Source organism: Camelus bactrianus, chromosome 9, assembly GCF_048773025.1.
Source record: "Camelus bactrianus isolate YW-2024 breed Bactrian camel chromosome 9, ASM4877302v1, whole genome shotgun sequence".
NCBI classification, from domain to species: Eukaryota; Metazoa; Chordata; class Mammalia; order Artiodactyla; family Camelidae; genus Camelus; species Camelus bactrianus.
This window is the reverse complement of record NC_133547.1, coordinates 25,325,737-25,346,474: the sequence shown is the minus strand read 5'-3', so window position 1 is coordinate 25,346,474 and position 20,738 is coordinate 25,325,737. Positions and strand designations below refer to the sequence as shown.

The following is a 20,738-nucleotide window of genomic DNA, read 5'->3' as shown; positions in this document are numbered from 1 at the left end:
TACTTATATTAATAACAAGAATACTTTGAAAGGAGGCTGAGAGAAAGGAGAAAAAGATGCAAAGTAAAAAATTAAAACCCCTAAATCCTCTGTTTCCTCCCCCAAAAGTACCCTCCAAGACAGGCTGTGGCAGGATCTCGGCTACAGCTGCTTTGTTCGTATTCCCGCCTCCAGCTCCAGCTCCAGCTCCACCTCCGCTGCGGGGTCAAGGGCACCCAGCCAGCCGGGGAGGAGGGAGGAGCATGGGTTTCGCCCACACCCCTGAGTGCTCTGGCCTCCGTTAAAAAGAAAAACCAAAACCTGTTCCAGGTAAACTCAGGAGAAGTGTGAAGGAAAAGCCCAGCTGGGCTAACAAGCTAAGTCACAAATCTAAGCGTAACAAGTGTCGGATTACTGATCTGAGCTCTGCTGGGCTAACTCGTAAATGTAAATTAGTAAGTGTCGGTTTGCTGATTCCCTGTTCATGCTTTGCTAGCCAGCTGGATTTTCAAAGAGACATATCTGGCCTTGAAATGTTGGTTTGCTGCCTCACTGCCTCTACTTTTGCGATAATGATGTTTCTAAAGCTATTGCGTGCCTGTTGGCCGAACACCCCAAGCTTGTACTTAACCCTATAAAACCTCATGCGCACGTCTTGGAAGCGCTCAGGGCTTAGGAGCAGAAGCCCCTCTGAGCCCGCCGGCGTAATACATCTGAGTACTCCAAACCTCAGAGTGGCGCTTGTTTCTTGGCTGGCCTGTCATTTCCGTAACAGAAGCGCATGTCTTTTCGATTTCCTTTCTCGTAAACCCGCCTCATTACTGGGTGGCTTTCACATCAGGCTTCCTTCTCATCTTTTAAAGAGCAGCAGGTTTCTAGAGGAGCCAGGCGCCGGAGGCGCGCGGAAGGCGAGCCAGGGGAGCTGAGAACTCGCCTCGCGGTGCACCGCCCGCGCCAAGTAAGTCTGCGCCTAACTTACTTCCAAGAACCTTTCCGTCAAGTAAGTTCCCAGGCCCAGACACCGGCTGCAGGAGGGAAGGCTGCGGGGGCGGGGCACTTTGCAGGGGAGGCTCAGCGTCCCCTTTTGGATCCGTGGCGGCTGCAATGGGATGCGCCGCTCCTCCGGGAGCATCCACGGGCGCAGGCGGCAAAGAGCCCTGCAGGGCAGGAGGAGGGCTGCACCCCGCTCACCCGCGGAAACGGTTAGGGGCCAATCCCCGCCTCCTGGCCGCGGCTGTGGGTGGAGTCGCTCCCTCCTGCCCCTCCTCCCCTCCTCCGACGGGTCCCGACTGTGCCCTACTGGGCGCTGGAAAAACAGGAAGGATAGTCCTTGATGTGCACTTTAAATTTTTATAGAATTCCAGTATTAACCATATGTAATATTCTAAAGATTGCACAAAGCTGTATTTGTATAAAATAATTCATTCTCACTTTCTCTAATCAACTCTTAAAAATTAAGTATAAGATCTAAGCCTGTTTTTTATCCTTTGTTGTTACCAAATGTGTGGTCCCTACTCCAGAAAGAAAAATTACTTTAATTTTCAGTTTCAGTTTTTTTGCTCTGTTTCCATTGTGAGAAAGAAGAAAGACATCCCTTAGTTCATTTTCAACGTCTATAACATAGCAACAGAAAAGCGGGAGGAGGAAAGAGCGAGGTGAGTGGGAAGCAGCTGGGAGCTTCTCCCTAAACTCGCTGACCTGAAGAGCTGTGCAGCAGAAATGCCAATTTGTCTGCTCTCTTTTAAATACAACTTAATCTTGACCTCAGAACTCTCAGTTTCTGATTGAAAATGGTATCTGCGGAGTCGAGAGGTCAGGGAGAATGTATCCTGATAGTCTGGACTGCAGGGTTCAGACGCTGGCTTTCGTTCTGAGAAAGCTCAGCTTTTTAATTTGGACCAGTGGTAGCTGCATGGTGACCGCTTCACACCATGTCACGTAACCAGGGCAGCAGCAGGCGGAGTGGAAAGAGTCCTGCCCGAGAGATGAGAGATGAGGGTCTTCTCCTGGATCTTTTGTTGGGCAGGAGTGGGGAAGCAATTTTTCCACCCATGACCTCAAGTTTCCTCACTGTATAGACATTGGGAGAGACTCATCACTGGTTCTCAACCCAGGCTCCACACTAGATTCACCTTCTACACACTTCTTTTCTTTTCCTTTCTTTTTTGAGTCAAGACCATAGTTGCTCAGAAAGATCTGGCTGCCTTTATTTTTTGAATGGGGGGGTGGTGGTGAGATCCCAAAACAAGTGGGCAACCTAAATATTGCATCCTTACTGTCACCCCCATTTGCACCCTTAAAAATTGGGAAACAAGCATATTGTCTCCTGGCCTTGGCTCTAAGTCACTGCTCAGCCAAGCCTGCCTGTGACACCCCGTAGGGCAGCTTCTTTCTGGTACTTCTTGAAAACTGGGAAGGACCAACTCAGCTCTTCCTGGGAAGTAAGTGCTTCTGTCTCCTACCTTAATGAAGCTCAGTGGCAGACATGTCCAGGGGTTATGCAGACCCACCTGAGGGCAGAGTTGGTTCTGAGTCTTTTCACAGGAACATTTTTGAACAATTACATGGATGGTGCAGAAGTTGGTCTTCTTGTTGTTCTTCACTGACTTTTAAATTAAGATATACTTTTTATTGGCTTATAACATACATCCTTTTCTTGATGTTGCTGCGCATTTCTGTTTGGAAAAACAAAATCTATTTCCCAGTGGCTCAGTTTCCCCACACAGAGGATAATTCTTAAAATTTGTGGCCAAAAGGATTTTTATGACTTCTAAAAAAGGAGAAAAACCAAAAGCTGTTTCCTTTCTTGAAGCCAAACTCTTTCAATCCTTTGAATATTATAAATGGTTCCATAGGTATTATGCATCATTGATCTGTCATATGGGAAACTAGAATTTATCAGCTTAAAAACTCAGATTTTTATAAATACTTGCGATCCTCATCACTAGTTCTACAGCTCTTCTCAACAACTAGGATCAAGGGACAGAAGAGATGCATGAAGTCCATGGCTTAACATTTCCTGGCTTGTTTTCCCAGGTCATCCTACTCCCAGACCTTCCCTCAGCATTGGCTCCACTGCTCAGTTTTCTCTTACCATATGCTTAAACTTTAGGTCTGGGGAGAGGATGATCAGATGAGGTGGTCACTTTGCTTCTCAGTGATGATGACCCCCACCGTATCCTCCTCGGCTTTGGGTAGAGCCGCTGTACTGTATGACAGAATGTGCCAGCAGTAACATCCACTCTGAGATCCTCACAGCACTGGGAGCACTTTGGCCATTCCAGAGATTCATTGTCAGGGCAGAACCAAAAATAGATGAATTTTTAATTGTAGGCCTTAGTCTATGCAAACTGTGCCAGGAACACAGCAAGGAAGAATGAACTCAGAGACGACTGAAGTGCAGCCTACATATGAATATTTAAACATTTATGCATAAAAAGGCACTATCAACAGAGTAAAAATGCAACTGAGATAGTGGGAGAAAATATTTACAAGTCATATCTGGTGAGGGATTAACATCCATAATACACAGAGAACTCCTAAAACTTAATGACATGAATACAAACAACCCTATTTAAAAATGGACAAAAGACTTGAATAGACATTTCCCCAAGGAAGATATACAGATAACTAATAAGCCTATGAGAAGTTGCTTAACAACACTAACCAGTAAGGAAATATGAGTAGAAACTAAAATGAGGAGCTACCTCACACCTGTTAGGATGAGTACCATCAACAAAACAGAAAAGAATAAATGTCAGAGATAATGTGGAGAAATTGGAACACTTGTGTGCTGTTGATGGGAATGTAAAAAGATACGCCACTGTGGAGACACTGAAGATAAGAGAGGAAGTGGAAGAATGTGCATGAAGAAAGGTGAGCTCCTCTGAGATGCAGGGAAGACCTCAGCAGGTACAGGGGAGGGCTCAGCTCACAGTGGGGCGGGCAGGTTCCTGCAGTGCCCTCGGAGACCCTGACAGGAGGTGCTTCCTAAGTCAGGGAGCTTCCTCTCCTCCTGTGAACACACTCCGCTTCACCTGAAAATAAAGTCGAGTTGTGGCTGCAGGTCCAGCCAGCCAGTCAGGGTCTTCCCTAGCACGTGCTCACACCTGCCCTTGCTGTGTGGCCACAGGTGAATTCAGACACGTCCATTGGTTTTTTCCAGACAGTTTGGTTACTCAGAAAGCAGATAGTTGGGGAATGGAGGGGCTGTAGCTCTCCAGGCTAACTGTTGTTTTCTTCTCTCTCTAAAATCTTCCTGAAGCAGAGGAGTGGGCCAGAAGAGAGGCACTGGAGAAAGAACAGGAGCTTCTACGGCATTAGTTTAATGAGCTGTGACAAAAGTTGGAGGACCAAGAGTCTCTGAGTGATTGATTAACAGCTAAAATGACAGAGGAGATAAGAGAAAGAGAAAAGACCTCAGCAGGTACAGGGGAGGGCTCAGCTCACATGGGGTGTGGAGTTTCCTGCAGTCACGTCTGAGAACGATGATGGGAGCAGCTTCCAGAAGCAGAGAACTTCCTCATCTTCTGTGAACACACTCTGCTTCATCTGAAAAGTACACAGGTCCAGCCAGCCAGTCAGAGCCCTTCCTAGCAGATTCTCACACCTGTCCGTCATGTGTAGTCACGGGTGAATTCAGACATGTCCATTTGCTTTCTTCAGACAGTTTGGTCACTGAGAAAGTGAGTGTTGGGGGATGGGGGCATTGTAGCTCTCAGGGCTGACTGTTGTTTCCTTTCCTCTATGAAATCTTCTTGGAGCAGAAGATCTGGACGAAAGAGAGGTGCCTATTTTTTCCGGGATGGAAAATGAGCCTCCTGAGCAAACAGTTAAAGAATTGCAGCAAATGTTGGAAAACCAAAAAATAGGCTTCATGAAATTTGTATTCAAAATAATAGGAGATACAAGAGAGAGAGAGAAACTTCTGAGGGAGATGAATGAGAAGATTGAGTGGCTCAAGGTAGGTCAGGTCTGGGTGTGTGCAGTGACTGTGAACAAAGCCCTGGGACCTCAGGAGGGGGAGGGGGAGAATCAAGGCAAAGTGAGAGAGAAGCACCCCTGCGCTGTACTGGCTTTGACTCCCTAGAAGCCCTGAGTCTTAGTGGCTTATATCCAGAAACTTGAGTTCTGTTCACAGTGAGTTTCTGAAGAGCCTAGGAGGAACTTGGTGCCTCCAAGCATTTATAGGATATAAAGAACTCTCCCAGTGCTTGTGCTGCTGTTTTGGGGGTTCCTGGATGATCTTATGGAGCCAGTATTAAATGGGGTTTTCAGGATTATCAAGTAGATGTTCTAACGGAGTGTGTCTAAATTCTCCATAAGCAGGAGAATTTACTGGAGCAGCAGATGGCGATTTACCGCACAGTCCATTCTTCAGGTTTTCTCCTCTCACTAGAGGCCACCTTCCTGGCCATAGATTAACTCCCATTCGTAGCGGATGGATCCTGAGTCTTCTGAGTAAGCTAGATCTAAAGGATGCGATTACTCTATTTTATCTCCTTCTAGTCCAAATATGTGCTGTTACCTGGAAACTTTTGGTGGGTGTCGAGCTAAAAGACACAACCAAGCCAAAGATTGGAAAAGGAAGGATTCATTACTTGCAGCTAATAAGGAGGACACCGGGGAGCTTTTCCAAAGCCGTCTCACTGACCAGCAGAACTAGGGCAGTCTTGAGCTATGGGTACATGCATATTCATGCAGGGTCTTGAGCAGCAGTCAGAGTCCAAGCTTTATTTGAATGGAGTCATGAGAGCCAGAAAATGTCAATATCATCATCTATCAGATTTCAGCCGATCTGGGTGCTGAGTGCCCAAGTTGGGATTTAGATTCTGCAAAATATCTCCAAGTTAGTCTTTACATTAAAATGGAACTGGGAGTCTTTACAACTATTTGCTGTCTTTGCTATTGTTACATCACTTGCCTGATAAGTTTGTCCTTTTCTTCTCTTAAGAGCATTATTACTGAGACTTGTTCGAAGGCAGGTATTGTGGCCAGGCTTAGATCACAAAATGGCTTAGGCCAAAAAATGGCTTCTCTTATGTCAAGAAAGTCATTCTTGGTTTTTTTTCTCCAGGAAGCCCCTACCATATCTGCTTACAACACTTTTTCTGGAAATCTGTCTGACCTCTTAGCAAGGTCAGTATAGGCACTCAGACATCCTCCTTGACTGAACACTTGTAGTTTCCTCATGTGCTTGGAACACACTTAAATTATTTTGAGGTTGTTGCTTTTCCTGTTTACTCCCTCCCCTTCATAGTAACCTACAGTCCTCTGGGAAGATTCTCTTACCAGATCTTTCTTTATCTTTATTTTGCTTTTAGTTGTTTACTGTTAATCATAAGCTGTAAATGGACTCAGGATGCTGCAGCTGCCGGGCACCACAGGGATTATATAATGCAAACTCAAACTCAGCATTTCACAAGAAAGGCTCAGGGAGTTAAAAACATACTAGTAGCCTTAAAGAGAGTATTTTAGTATTTTTTTCTAAGATGGGTAATTCAAGGACTTTTTAGAGTCTTATTGAGCTATAATTTACACACCATAAATTCCATGCGTTTAAAATGTACAATTGATACAAATGTACCTATATAAATGTACAATGATGTCACCATGGAAAGTTTAGAACATCTTTCTGGAAAAGGAGTGTTTTGTAAATTTGAAACTATTTGTACATATAATCCAACATGGGATGTTACCAGGAGAGCCCCAAACAGAAAAAACAGCATGTGAAAAATACGAAAGCCCCCAAGCTTACCTGTTTGTAAAAGTGCTCATTCTTCTGCCTGGTGGAAGCAGCACTGGCAGAGGAGGCTGGAGAGGTAGTGAGGTAAGCAGGGTCTTGGAAACGTTACATGTAGCGGGTGGGAAGCAACCAGGGCATGTTATTCAGAACAGTTCTTCTCTCAGAATATTTCAGTGGAAGTTTAGGTTTGACCTGCCTGTCATGTCTTTGCCCTTTTGTGGTCTCCAGGCCTCGGTGATGATAACAGATGAACAAGAAGAATGCTGCATGAAGGAAGGTGACCTCCTTTGTGATACAGGGGAGACCTCAGCAGGTACAGGGGAGGGCTCAGCTCACAGTGGGCTGGGCAGTTTTCTGAAATGCTCTCTGAAACTCTGACAGGAGGAACTTCCTGAAGCAGGAAGCTTCCGCTCCTTCTGTGAACACACTCTGCTTCATCTGAAAATAACAAGGCGAGTTGTGGTTGCAGGTCCAACTAGTCAGTCAGGGCCTTTGCTAGCACATTCTCACACCTGCTCTCCATGTGTGGTCACCAGGGGAATTTAGACACATACATCTGCTCTTTCCAGACCACATGGTCACTGAGAAAGTGGAAGGTTGGTGGGCAGAGGGTTGTAGTTCTCAGAACTGACTTTCATTTCCTTCCCTCTCTGAAATCTTCCTGGAGCAGCAGAGTGGGCCAGAAGAGAAGCAGCTGAGAGGGGAAAGGAGCCTCTTGAGCAAAAGGTTAAGTTGCTGCAGCAAAAGCTGGATAAGGAAGAAATAGCCTTTGAGGAATTCAGAGTCAAAATGACAGAGGAGATACGAGAGTGTGATGATCTTCTGAGAAAGGTGGACCAGAGTATTAAGGAGCTGGAGGTAGGTCTGGTCTGGGTCTACGCAGTTACCATGGAACAAAGCCCTGGAACCTGAGGAAGGGATGGATGAGGATTCAACAAAATCGCAGAGGAAAGCATCGTCGTGCTTTAGTACTTTTAACTAGAAGCCCAGAGTCTTTAATGGCTTATATCCAGAAACTTGAGTTCTGTTCACTGTGGGTTTCTGAAGAGTCCAGGAGGTCTCTGGATCTCCAAGCATTTATAGAATATAAAGAACTTTCCCAGGACTTGTGTTTTGAGGGATTCTTGTTGACCTCATGGAGCCAATATTAAACTGAGTTTCCGGGTTTATCAAGTAGGCATTCTAACTGTGTGTATCTAATACAAGCAGGAGAAGTTACTGGAGCAGCACATGGTGATTTACCTCAGCAGTTGATTCTTCCTATTACCTCTTCTAACTAGAGGCCATGTTCTTGGCCATAGATTAATTACCATTCATAGTTGAAGACCATGATTCCTCTGAATAGGAGTGTTCTAAAGGACTGTATCACTCCAATTTCTCTCCTCTTCCAATCTTAGGCACAATTTAAGGAAATCTGTCTGACTTGTGAGCAAAGTCAGTACAAAGGTCTGAGATGTCCTCCTTGACTAAACACTTGCAAAGTTTCCTTATGTGCTTGGAACACACTTCAGTGATCTTGAGGTTGTTCCTTTTTCTGTGCACTCTTTCCCATCCATAGTAACACAAGATTTTCTAGGATGATTCTCTCACCAGACCTTTCTTTTCTTTTATTTTGCTTTTAGTTGCTTACTGTTAATCATAAGCTGTAAATGGATGCTCAGGATGCCGCAGCTGCCAGGCACCACAGGGATTATATAATGCAAACCCTGCACTCCACAAGGACGGCTCATGGGGTTAAGAGGCTTACTAGTGTCCTTAAAGAGAGTGTTTCAGTATTTTTCCTGAGTTTGGAGTAATTCTGTTTTCTTTAAACAATGTTACTGAGATATAATGCACAAACCATAAATTCCATGCATTTATAGTGCACAGTTGGGTCAATTAATCTACAACAAAGTAGACAAGAATATACAATAGAGAAAAGACAGTTTCTTCAATAAGTGGTGTTGGGAAAAACTGGACAGCTACCTGTAAAAGACTGAAATTAGAACATTCTCTAACACCATGTACAGAAATAAACTCAAAATGGATTAAAGACCTAAATGTAAGACCAGAAATTATAAAACTCGTAGAGGAAAACTTAGAACACTTGTGGACATGCATTACAGCAATATATTTTTTGAAACAGCTCCTGGAGTAATGGAAATAAAAGCAAAAATAAACAAATGGGATCTAATTAAACTTAAAAGCTTTTGCACAGCTAAGGTTGCCATCAACAAAACAAAAAGACAACCTACAGAATGGGAGAAAATATTTGCCAATTATGTGACTGAGAAGGGACAAATTTCCAAAATATACAAACAGCTTGTCCATCTTAATATCAAAGAAACAAGCAACCCAATCCAAAAATGGGCAGAAGACCTAAATAAGCAATTCTCCAGTGAAGACACACAACTGGCCAGTAGGCACATGAAAAAATGGCCGGCATCACTAATTGTCAGAGAAATGCAGATCAAAACTACAATAAGATATCACCTCATGCCAGCCAGAATGACTATCATTGAAAAGTCTACAAATAACAGATGCTGGAGAGGGTGTGGAGAAAAGGGAGCCCTCCTACACTATTGGAGGGAGTGTAGATTGGTGCAACCACTATGGAAGACAGTATGGAGGTTCTTTAAAAAACTGAACTGGACTTACCATGTGATCCAGCAATCCCACTCCTGGGCATATATCCAGAGAAAAATAAAATTCAAAAAGACACATATATCCCAGTGTTCATAGCAGCACTATTTACAGTAGCCAAGACATGGAAACAACCCAAATGTCCATCAACAGATGACTGGACAAAGAAGATGTGGTACATATATACAACGGAACACTACTCAGCCATAAAAAGTATAAAATAATGCCATTTGCAGCAATATGGATGGACCTGAAGACTGTCATTCAAAGTGAAGTGGGTTGGAAAGAGAAAGAATGCCAGATGACATCATTTATATGAAGAATCTGAAAAGTAACAACAACAATAATAAGGACACAAATGAACTATTTACTATTTATGATTTAGATGACTGATCTCTTGAATGCGTGTGAGCACATCTGACTGTCCTTTATGATCGTATTACCTCATTGTGCTGATTCTCATTTTGTGGTTGGCTTTATTCCTTTGGTAACTATGTAAGTTAAAAAAGCTAAAGCTCTAATCTGTTCTTAGAAACAATCAGTACACAGATGTCAACTAAAAAAGTGCAGTATACTGTATACATGTATTTACATGCAAAATAACGTGTATGTGCAGTCAAACTGTAATAATTCTACCTAATAAAACTAAAAAAGGGAAAAAAATGAAATGCACAGTTGGTACAGATGTACCAATGTAAACGTTCAGCAATTTCACATGAGGAAGATGGGGTAGAAGATCTCCCTGGAAGAGGAGTGTGATGTAAAATTTGAAAAATGTGTGCATATTACCCTGAGTGGGATGTTAACCAGAAGAGCTTCAAGCAGAAAAAACATCATGTGAAAAATACGAAAGCCGCCATGTTTACATATTAGTAAAGCTGCACAGTCTTCTGCCTAGTGGAACCTTGAATGGGTGGTGGGGAGCAGCACTGGCAAAGCAGGCTGGAGGGCAGCAAGGCAGCAGGGGTCTTGGAAACTTTACATGTAGTGGGTGGGAAGCAACCAGGGAATGTTATTCAGAACAGTTTTCTCAGAATATTTCAATGGAGATTCAGGTTTGACCTGCCTGACATGTCTTTGCCATTTTGTGGTCTCCAGGCCTCAGTGATGATAACAGATGAACAAGAAGAATGCTGCATGAAGAAAAGTGAGCTCCTTTGTGATGCAGGGAAGACCTCAGCAGGTACAGGGGAGGGCTCAGCTCACAGTGGGGCGGGCAGGTTCCTGCAGTGCCCTCGGAGACCCTGACAGGAGGTGCTTCCTAAGTCAGGGAGCCTCCTCTCCTCCTGTGAACACACTCTGCTCCGTCTGAAGAGTACAAGGCGAGTGGTGGCCAGAGGTCCAGCCAGCCAGCCAGGGCCTTTCCTAGCACATTCTCACAACTGCTCTTATATGTGGCCACAGGTGAATTCAGACACGTCCATCTGCTTTTTCCAAACTTTTGGTCAATGAGAAAGTGGAGGGTAGTGAATGGGCTGTGGTAGCTCTCAGGTCTGACTTTGTTTTCTTCCCTCTCTAAAATCTTCCAGGAGCAGAAGAGTGGACCAGAAGAGTGGCAGCTGAGAAGGTTATGGAGTGTCTTGAACAAAAGTACACAGAGTTCTGGCAAAAGTTGGAGGACCAAGAAAGAGTCCATGAAGGACTTATAGCCATTATGACACAGGAGATAATAGAAAGAGAAAAGTCCTCAGCAGGTACAGGGGAGGGCTCAGCTCACAGTGGGGTGGGGAGGTTCCTCCAGTGCCCTCTGAGGACTCTAGCAGGAGGCCCGTCCTGAAGCAGGGAGCTTCCTCTCCTCCTGTGAACACACTCTGCTCCGTCTGAAGAGTACAAGGCGAGTGGTGGCCAGAGGTCCAGCCAGCCAGCCAGGGCCTTTCCTAGCACATTCTCACAACTGCTCTTATATGTGGCCACAGGTGAATTCAGACACGTCCATCTGCTTTTTCCAGACAGTTTGGTCAATGAGAAAGTGGAGGGTTGGGGAATGAAGGGTTGTAGTTCTCAGGGCTGAATGTTGTTTTCTTCCCTCTCTGAAATCTTCCTGGAGCAGCAGAGTGGGCCAGAAGAGAGGCAGCTGAGAGGGGAAAGGAGCCTCTTGAGGAAAAGATTAAAGAGCTGCAGCAAATGTTGGAGGACCAAGAAAGAGTCTCCGAGGGATTTAGAGCCCAAGTGCCAGAGGAGATGAAAGAAAGAGAAAAGACCTCGGCAGGTACAGGGGAAGGATCAGCTCACAGTGGGGTGGGGAGGTTCCTGCAATGACAGCTGAGAACTTTGACGGGAAGAACTCCAGAACCTTCCTCTCCTCCTGTGAACACACTTTGCTACGTATGAAAATAATAAAGGGAGTTGTGGTTGTAGGTCCAAGCAGCCAGTCAGGGTCTTTCCCAGCACATTCTTAAACTTGACCATAATGCCAGGTTAGCGATGACTTTAGACATATCCGTCTGCTTTTTCAAAACAGTTTAGTCACTGAGAAAGTGGAGAGTTGATCAATGAGCAATTGTAGCTCTCAGGGCTGACTGTTGTCTTCTCTCTCTAAAATTTTCTTGGAGCAGAAGATCTGGACAAAAAAGAAGTTGAGAGGGAAATGGAATTGCTTAAACAAAAGATTAAAGAGCTGCAGCAAATGTTGGAGGACCAAGAAAGTGTCTCCGAGGGATTTAGACCCCAAATACCAGAGGAGATGAAAGAAAGAGAAAAGACCTCGGCAGGTACAGGGGAAGGATCAGCTCACAGTGGGGTGGGGAGGTTCCTGCAATGATGTCTGAGAACTTTGACGGGAAGAACTCCAGAATCAGAGAGCTTGCTCTTCTCCTGTGAACACACTCTGCTCCGTCTGAAGAGTACAAGGCGAGTTGTGGTCGCAGGTCCAGCCAGCCAGCCAGGGCCTTTCCTAGCACATTCTCACAACTGCTCTTATATGTGGCCACAGGTGAATTCAGACACGTCCATTTGCTTTTTCGAGACAGTTTGGTCACTGAGAAATGGTGGGTTGTGGGATGAGCAGTTGTAGCTCTCAGGGCTGACTGCTGTTTTCCTTCTTCCCTGAAATCTTCCTGCAGCAGAAGAGTGGGCCAGAAGAGCAGTTTCTGTGTGTCTCAAGAGAGAAAAGGTGCCCCTAGAGCAAAAGGTTAAAGAATTGCAGCGAAAGTTGCACAAGCAGGAAAGAGCCTTCAAGAGGTTTAGAGCTCAAGTGACAGAGGAGATAATAGAAAGAGACAGACTTCGGAAGAAGATGAATAAGAGGATTGAGAGTCTCGAGGTAGGTCAGGTCTGGGTCTGGGCAGTGACTGTGGACAAAGCCCTGGGACCTCAGGAGGGGGAGGGGGAGAATCAAGGCAAAGTGAGAGGGAAGCACCCCTGCGCTGTACTGGCTTTGACTCCCTAGAAGCCCTGAGTCTTAACGGCTTATATCCAGAAACTTGAGTTCTGTTCACTGTGAGTTTCTGAAAGACCTGGAGGTCTCTGGTACCTGCAAAAAATATGAGAACCAATACCTGTATGTACATGCATGACTGGGACATTGTGCTGTACACCAGAGACCGACACATTGTTATTGACTGTACTTCAAAAAATATATATATGTACCTTTTTAGCTCGTGAAAAAAAATATATAGTGAACTTTCTCAGGGCTTGTGCTGCCGTTTTGGGGGTTCGTGGATGAGCTCCTGGTGCCAGTATTAAATGGGTTTCCTGGGCTGTCAGGCAGATGTTCTAACGGAGTGTGTCTAACTAAGCAGGAGGGGCGGCTGCAGCAGCGCAGGCCATGCTTTATGTTTTCTCCTCTTGCTAGAGGCCACGCTCTTGGCCGTAGATTTACTATCGTTCATAGTAGAAGCACCCTGATTCTTCTGAATAAGGGAGTTCTAGACGACTATATTACTCCAGTTAGTCTCCTTCTCTTCCAAAGTTAGGTACTTTTTTAGGAAGTCTGTTTGACCTCTGAGGCAAAGTGAGTACAGACGCTCAGAAGTCCTCCTTGCCTGAACACTTGCAAAGTTTCCTTATGTGCTTGGAACACACTTCAGTGATCTTGAGGTTGTTCCTTTTTCTGTGCACTCTTTCCCATCCATAGTAACACAAGATTTTCTAGGATGATTCTCTCACCAGACCTTTCTTTTCTTTTATTTTGCTTTTAGTTGCTTACTGTTAATCATAAGCTGTAAATGGATGCTCAGGATGCCGCAGCTGCCAGGCACCACAGGGATTATATAATGCAAACCCTGCACTCCACAAAGACGGCTCATGGGGTTAAGAGGCTTACTAGTGTCCTTAAAGAGAGTGTTTCAGTATTTTTCCTGAGTTTGGAGTAATTCAGTTTTCTATAAACAATGTTACTGAGATATAATCCACAGACCATAAATTTAGTGCAGTTAAAATGTATAATTGATACAAATGGACCGATGTAAATGCGTAATGATTTCACATGGGGAAGGTGGTTTAAGATGTTTTCCTGGAAGAGGAGTGTGATGTAAATTTTGAAAAGTTTCTGAATATCGTCTAGCATGGCTTGTTACCAGAAAAGCCAAATGCAGAAAGAAAAAAAAAAAGCATGTGAAAAATATGAAAGTACCACGCTTACATATTTGTAAAACTGGCCATTCTTCTAACCGGCAGAACCTAGCATGGGTGGTGGAAAGCAAGGCTGTCAAAGGAGGCTTGAAGAGTAGCATTGTAGGTGGAATCTTGGAAACTTTACCTCTAGGTAGTGGGAAGCAAGCAGAGAATGTTAATCAGAACAGTTCTTTTCTCAGAATATTTCAGTGGAAGTTCAGGTTTGACCTGCCTGACATGTCTGCCCTTTTGTGGTCTCCAGGCCTTATTGATATTACTAAAGCGACGAGAGAAATGCTGCATAAAGAAAGATGAGCTCTGTTGTGTTGCAGTAAAGACCTTAGCAGGTACTCAGCAGGTACAGGGGAGGGCTCAGCTCACAGTGGGGCGGGCAGGTTCCTGCAGTGCCCTCGGAGACCCTGACAGGAGGTGCTTCCTAAGTCAGGGAGCTTCCTCTCCTCCTGTGAACACACTCTGCTCCGTCTGAAGAGTACAAGGCGAGTGGTGGCCAGAGGTCCAGCCAGCCAGCCAGGGCCTTTCCTAGCACATTCTCACAACTGCTCTTATATGTGGCCACAGGTGAATTCAGACACGTCCATCTGCTTTTTCCAGACAGTTTGGTCAATGAGAAAGTGGAGGGTTGGGGAATGAAGGGTTGTAGTTCTCAGGGCTGAATGTTGTTTTCTTCCCTCTCTGAAATCTTCCTGGAGCAGCAGAGTGGGCCAGAAGAGAGGCAGCTGAGAGGGGAAAGGAGCCTCTTGAGGAAAAGATTAAAGAGCTGCAGCAAATGTTGGAGGACCAAGAAAGTGTCTCCGAGGGATTTAGACCCCAAATACCAGAGGAGATGAAAGAAAGAGAAAAGACCTCGGCAGGTACAGGGGAAGGATCAGCTCACAGTGGGGTGGGGAGGTTCCTGCAATGACAGCTGAGAACTTTGACGGGAAGAACTCCAGAACCTTCCTCTCCTCCTGTGAACACACTTTGCTACGTATGAAAATAATAAAGGGAGTTGTGGTTGTAGGTCCAAGCAGCCAGTCAGGGTCTTTCCCAGCACATTCTTAAACTTGACCATAATGCCAGGTTAGCGATGACTTTAGACATATCCGTCTGCTTTTTCAAAACAGTTTAGTCACTGAGAAAGTGGAGAGTTGATCAATGAGCAATTGTAGCTCTCAGGGCTGACTGTTGTCTTCTCTCTCTAAAATTTTCTTGGAGCAGAAGATCTGGACAAAAAAGAAGTTGAGAGGGAAATGGAATTGCTTAAACAAAAGATTAAAGAGCTGCAGCAAATGTTGGAGGACCAAGAAAGTGTCTCCGAGGGATTTAGACCCCAAATACCAGAGGAGATGAAAGAAAGAGAAAAGACCTCGGCAGGTACAGGGGAAGGATCAGCTCACAGTGGGGTGGGGAGGTTCCTGCAATGACAGCTGGGAATTTTGATGGGAGGAACTCCAGAATCAGAGAGCTTGCTCTCCTCCTGTGAATAGACTCTGATCCATCTGAAAATAACATGGCAGGTTGTTGTTGTAGGGCCAGCGAGCCCGTCAGAGTGCTTCCTAGCAGATTCTCACACTCACCCTTAAGTGTGGTTACAGGTGTGTTCAGACATGTCCATCTGTTTTTTCCAGACTTTTTTTCACTGAGAAAGTGGAAGGTCGGAGAATGAGTGACTGTAGCTCTCAGGGCTGACTGTAGCTTTCTTCTTTCTCTAAAATTTTCTTGGAGAAGAAGAGCCAAACAAAAGAGAAGAAGCTGAGAGGGAAGAGGAGTCTCTTGAGCAAAATGTTAAAGGGCTGCAGCAGAAGTTGGAGGACCGACAAACAGACGTCAATGGATTAAAAGCCCAAGTGACAGAGGGGATCAGCAAAAGGGAAAAGACCTCAGCAGGTACAGGGGAGGGCTCAGCTCACAGTGGGGCGGGGAGGTTCCTGCAGTGCCCTCGGAGACCCTGACAGGAGGTGCTTCCTAAGTCAGGGAGCTTCCTCTGCTCCTGTGAACACAGTCTGCTATGTCTGAAAATAGGGCCAGTTGTGGCTGCAGGTACAGCCAGCCAGCCAGCCAGCCAGCCAGGGCCTTCCTGGTGTGGCCTCAGGAGAATTCAGGCATGTCCATCTGCTTTTTCCAGACAGTTTGCCCACCGAGGTGGCAGGGGGTTGGGAATGAAGGGCTGTAGCTCTCGGGGCTGACTGTTGTTTCCTTCCCTCTCTGAGATCTCCCTGGCACAGCAGAGTGGGACCTAAGTGAGGCAGCTGAGGGAGAAAAGGTGGATCTTGAACAAAAAGTTAGAGAACTGCAGCAAATGTTGGAAGACCAAGAAAGAGCGTTTGAGTTTTACAGAGTCATAATTACAGAAGAGATCCAAGGAATTGATGACCTTCTCAGAAAGATAAGTGAGAGTACTGAATTGCTCGAGGTAGGTCTGGTCTGGGTCTGGGCAGTGACTATGGAACAAAGTTCTTGAACCTCAGGAGGGGATGGGTGAGAATTAAAGCAAAGTCAAGGGGAAGTATGTTCTTTTACTGCTTTTGTTTCACTGAAAGCCCTGAGTTTGTAATGGCTTATATCCACTCACTTGAATTCTGTTCACAGTGAGTTTCTGAAGAGTCCAGGGGGACTTCGGTACCTCTAAGCATTAATAGGGTATAAATGACTTTCCCGGGGCTTGTGATGCTGTGCTGAGGGATTCCTGGATGATCTCTTGTGCTCAGTATTAAATGGGGCTCCCAGGGTCATCAAGTGGATGTTCTAACAAAGTATATATACTGTAAGCAGGAACCAGTTCAATTTACTAAGATTATTGCCAATTATCAGGAACACTACTACCATCCTGAGAACCTAAGATAGAGCTTGCTAACCTGAATCTATCAAATATGCACAGATTTAGAAATAAGGAGAATTGACAGCTTCTAACCTGGCTGCAGGTGTGTCCAGGTAAGGAGAATCTGCCTGAGTCAGCACACAGCATAGTTCTCTCTTCTCCCATCTGCAAATGTTTACATCAGAGTTCTAAATCAGCTTAGGAGTTCCCAGTATTTCTAAGACATAGGTGAGAATTTGTGCCATTCAGAGGCAAGGCTCTCTCCCAAATAACATCAATGTGGCTGGAATGTCTTATTATAGCAACTGTCCCCGTGCCTCATTAGCCACCTGGCCAAACCCTGGTGGTGGGTGAGTGTGAACGAGGTTGTGCTGTGCGTCCTCTCACCTTCCAAGCCTAAACCAGGAGATACTCCTAATGTAAACAGTATCTTTTCATGATCTGATAAGAGATAACTGTTTAAAAGGAAAACACAGATAATTTTATAAACTGGTAATAGAAAACCTTGTATTTGAAAGACTGGGATTTTAAATAGTTTTCCTTTTACTAACACATCATTCTTTTTTAGGCCACAATAAACAACGAAAATGATCGGATAATGAGCAAAATGCTGAAAATGACTGCACGTCCTAGATAGAAGAAGACAGTGAGGAAGAAAGTACTTCACTGCCTTTTGTTTTGATCTTGGATTTGGGAGAAGAGAAACCATGCGTGGTCACTAATTACCCAGTTTTTCTCTTGTTTTGAATTCTGGCAGTTTTACAACTTTTTATAACAGCTTTTTGATCTGACCTATTTTTATTTGTGTGTACACTTTCTCTTTTTTTAAATCAAATTTTTGTAGAAAAATAGGAAAATCACCTAATATAGGACATCAGTGCCTGGCAAACAAATGATAGAATTAATGTGGCTGGAAAGTTGATTTAGATGGAAATGGAAACAACTGAGTAGAAAAGAAAGAGATGCTCAGATTCATGATATATTTTTAAAAAGCCCAATATTGGAATATACTTACTAAGAAATGCTGCTGCAAATCACATATGAATAGTTATAGAAATGGGTATGTACACTGTGTTCTTGAGAGGAAAGAACCAGTTCCGCCTATAAAATAACTGTCTCTTAGTTCACGTGTAAATTTTATGTGTTCCAAGTTAAAATGTCACAAAGACTGTTTCTAAATTTTAAATGAAGCTGATCAAAAAAAAAAAAAACAAAACAAAAAAAAAACATTAAAAAGCCATGACAATTTGGAAGAGTCACAATGAAATGTACAGAATTACAATAATTAGAACAATGTGTTGCCAAGGCAGAAATATAAAAACAGAGCATAAGAACATGTTACAGTCTAAAAATAGAACTGAGAACATACTTGATTGAAAGTATGTGAAGAGTGTTATTTCAAATCAGTGGAAAAATATAAACCATACATCAAGTGTCGTCAGCTGTCTGGACAGCCACGTAGCGTAAAAGGGTGACTAGAGCTCTTATAAACCTCGCACAGAGTAAATTCCAGCCTAACCTTAGACTGAAACATTTAAACATCTCCATAAAAATAATAAATGTCAGATAATTGTAAAACAAATTTGGAATATCAAATTTATTTTTAAGTGACATGAAACTCAAAGATATAAAAATAGTAACAAAACTCCATAAAAATAAATTTGTTGTGGTAAAAGGAGCATAGACATTCAGAAGCCAAAATGATCACCTCAATTTAAGTCATAGAAGAGAACAAAATTTATACTAGGTATGAATCATATAGAGCCACAAATCAATAAAAATGGGCTGACTTTGCATAGACAGCTTATAGAAAAGTCAGATATTCAAGTCACTCAAAATAAGAAAAATGAAACTAAAATGATGAGAAAGTGTTTTGCTACTGAGTCCAAACCCATTCTGCTCACTGCACGACAGGCCAATAAATTGGGAGACCAGGTGTTGGGGCAAGGAATAATGACTTTATTTGAAAAGCCAGCAGACCGAGAAGATGGCAGACTAATGTCCTGGAGAACCGTCTTACCCAACTGAGAATTCAGGCTCCTTTTATACTAAAAAAGGGAGGCAATGTGATTGGTTGTTGCAAATTTCTTGGTGTCAGAATCCTTTGTCCTTGCAGCTGTCCACGTAGGTCAGGTCATGATGTTCCTGTAAACCTCCAATGAGACAAATGTTATTCTCTGCTTTGCAACCTCCCATCTCTATATGAATGGAAAAGTGTTAAGCCCTTAAAGGTCAGAGACTTGAGAATGGGCTATTCTGTACATTTCAGGCAGTAGACAATATTCTTTTACAAAAGGTGCAGAACCAGGATGAGTAAGCACAGGAAACAGAGCACAGGGTTAGAGTTAAAGGAGCAGATCTTACATGGAGTCAGATTTGGTCTTCTCTATTACAACTCCCCACTGCCAAGGTCCTTTCTGCAGTCTTGTGGGAAAAGGGGCAACAGCTGTCCTGGCTACTTCCTGCTGAACAGGGGTGGTGAGAGGGTGATCATGGAAGGGAACTGGTCAGCCTTGGACAGGGGACATCCCTTAAACTCTTCAGTCAGTAGTGCAGTCCTCTTTCTTTATCTACAACTACTTGAACCTGATGAAACCCCTCAGTACTTTGTTGAACTTGGGGTTTTGGTTCCAGTTCCCAATATATATCTATTAATGTTAACTTTCCTACTGTACCATAATTACACTAGATCCCTGTGCTATTTATTTGGACAAAATAAACAGATAGATTGACCCTTCTCCAGCTACAATGAAATTACAATCTCAATATTTATCTTTTTTAAAGAGCAGCCTTAAGTCTTCTAGGGGTTCACAAACCCATTGCTCTCCAGGCCTCCCAGGAGTCGGGGCATGTTTTGATTCTGATGACAGTGGTGCTGCTTTAATCTGAGTGTGATGAATCCATGGCTTTACTCCAGCTAATCTGACCAATGAGAACACGATAATGACACGTGCGGTCCTATCCACTTTGTAATCAGCTGAGTTTCAGGTCCCTGTTCTGTCCAGATTTTAAGGAGGACTTGGTCTCCAGGTCAGAAAGGATGCAAGGCTACCAGGCAGACCTGCTGGAGGCAAACTCGTAAAAAGAGATTAGTATAGTGCCTAAAGTTTTAGCATATTGGCAACTGCTAGGTCTTTTAGAGCATTTAAAGATTTTCTTGCCTGGGTAAAATACCTGGAATGGCCTACTGTACAGTATTTTAAAGGGGCTTAATTTAAACCTGCTTCTGGGGGCCACTCTGATCCATAGCAGGGCAACTGGTATGGCCTCATCCCAAGTTAAGTAAGTCTCTTGACATATTTTAGCATTATGCTTTTGGAGCCCATTCCTGGTTCCTTCCTTGCTGGCAAAAAAAGGTGTCTCAGGAAAATGGGGCAGGGGAATGGCCAAGTCCCAGGTTTCAGGTGAGTCCCTGGGATGTGCCCCATCAAGTGAAGGTCCTTGGCGTCGCTCAGGAAAGAATTCAAAAGCGAGCCATCGTAGAGTGAATGTAGATTTATTCAGGAGATACACGCTCCATAGATAGAGGGTGGGCCATCTCAGAAAGCCAAAGAAGCCATAAGCCATGGGGGTGTTTAGTTTAAAGGAAAAGTAGTTACACTTTCCACAGACAGAGTGAGGGTCGATTCAGAAGGCAAGATAGACACAGCCCCCATCGGCTGCAAGGTTGTTAGTTTTTCTGGGCTCAGTAATTTCATATGCTAACAAGTAGGAGGATTTTTCCAGCTACTTTGAGGAAGGGGCAAGGGTTCCCAGGAATTGGGCCATCACCCATTTTTTTGGCCTGGGAACTGTCATGGCACCTGTGGGAGTGCCATCTAGCATGCTAATAATCAGGATGAACGTATGATGAAGCTCCGGGTCTACTGAGATTTAAATCTTCTGCCAGCTTGGGCCTAGCTATTGTGACTTTCTTTTAATGGTGGTACACTGCCCCCTTCCCATGTCTCAGTTTAATGTAAGGGCCATGCAAGGAGAATGGATGGCTTCTGCTCTGAAGGCCCCAACTCCCCCATCATT

The 20,738-nt window shown here is 44.2% G+C and overlaps 1 protein-coding gene across 1 annotated transcript; it reads left to right on the top strand.

Moving 5' to 3' along the window:
* The first annotated feature begins 779 nt into the window (after positions 1-779).
* Positions 780-19,456, top strand: LOC105081796 (uncharacterized). Its single transcript, XM_074369885.1, has 16 exons — positions 780-937; positions 4,244-4,405; positions 4,746-4,942; positions 6,953-7,037; positions 7,395-7,582; positions 10,445-10,529; positions 10,876-11,040; positions 11,397-11,555; positions 11,902-12,057; positions 12,409-12,608; positions 14,163-14,247; positions 14,614-14,772; positions 15,119-15,274; positions 15,629-15,787; positions 16,111-16,313; positions 17,287-19,456. Exons 2-16 carry the CDS (start codon positions 4,366-4,368, stop codon positions 17,353-17,355), a joined length of 2,106 nt encoding a protein of 701 aa, XP_074225986.1. The 5' UTR covers positions 780-937; positions 4,244-4,365; the 3' UTR covers positions 17,356-19,456.
* The last annotated feature ends 1,282 nt before the right edge of the window (positions 19,457-20,738 follow it).

Bases quoted from the DNA above. Each gene is read 5' to 3' on its own strand.
- LOC105081796 (XM_074369885.1), top strand. From the start codon at position 4,366: ATGACAGAGGAGATAAGAGAAAGAGAAAAGACCTCAGCAG. The intron at 7,038-7,394 runs GTACAGGGGAGG...TTCCTGGAGCAG, and splicing joins TACAGGGGAGACCTCAGCAG to CAGAGTGGGCCAGAAGAGAA. The intron at 11,041-11,396 runs GTACAGGGGAGG...TTCCTGGAGCAG, and splicing joins AAGAGAAAAGTCCTCAGCAG to CAGAGTGGGCCAGAAGAGAG.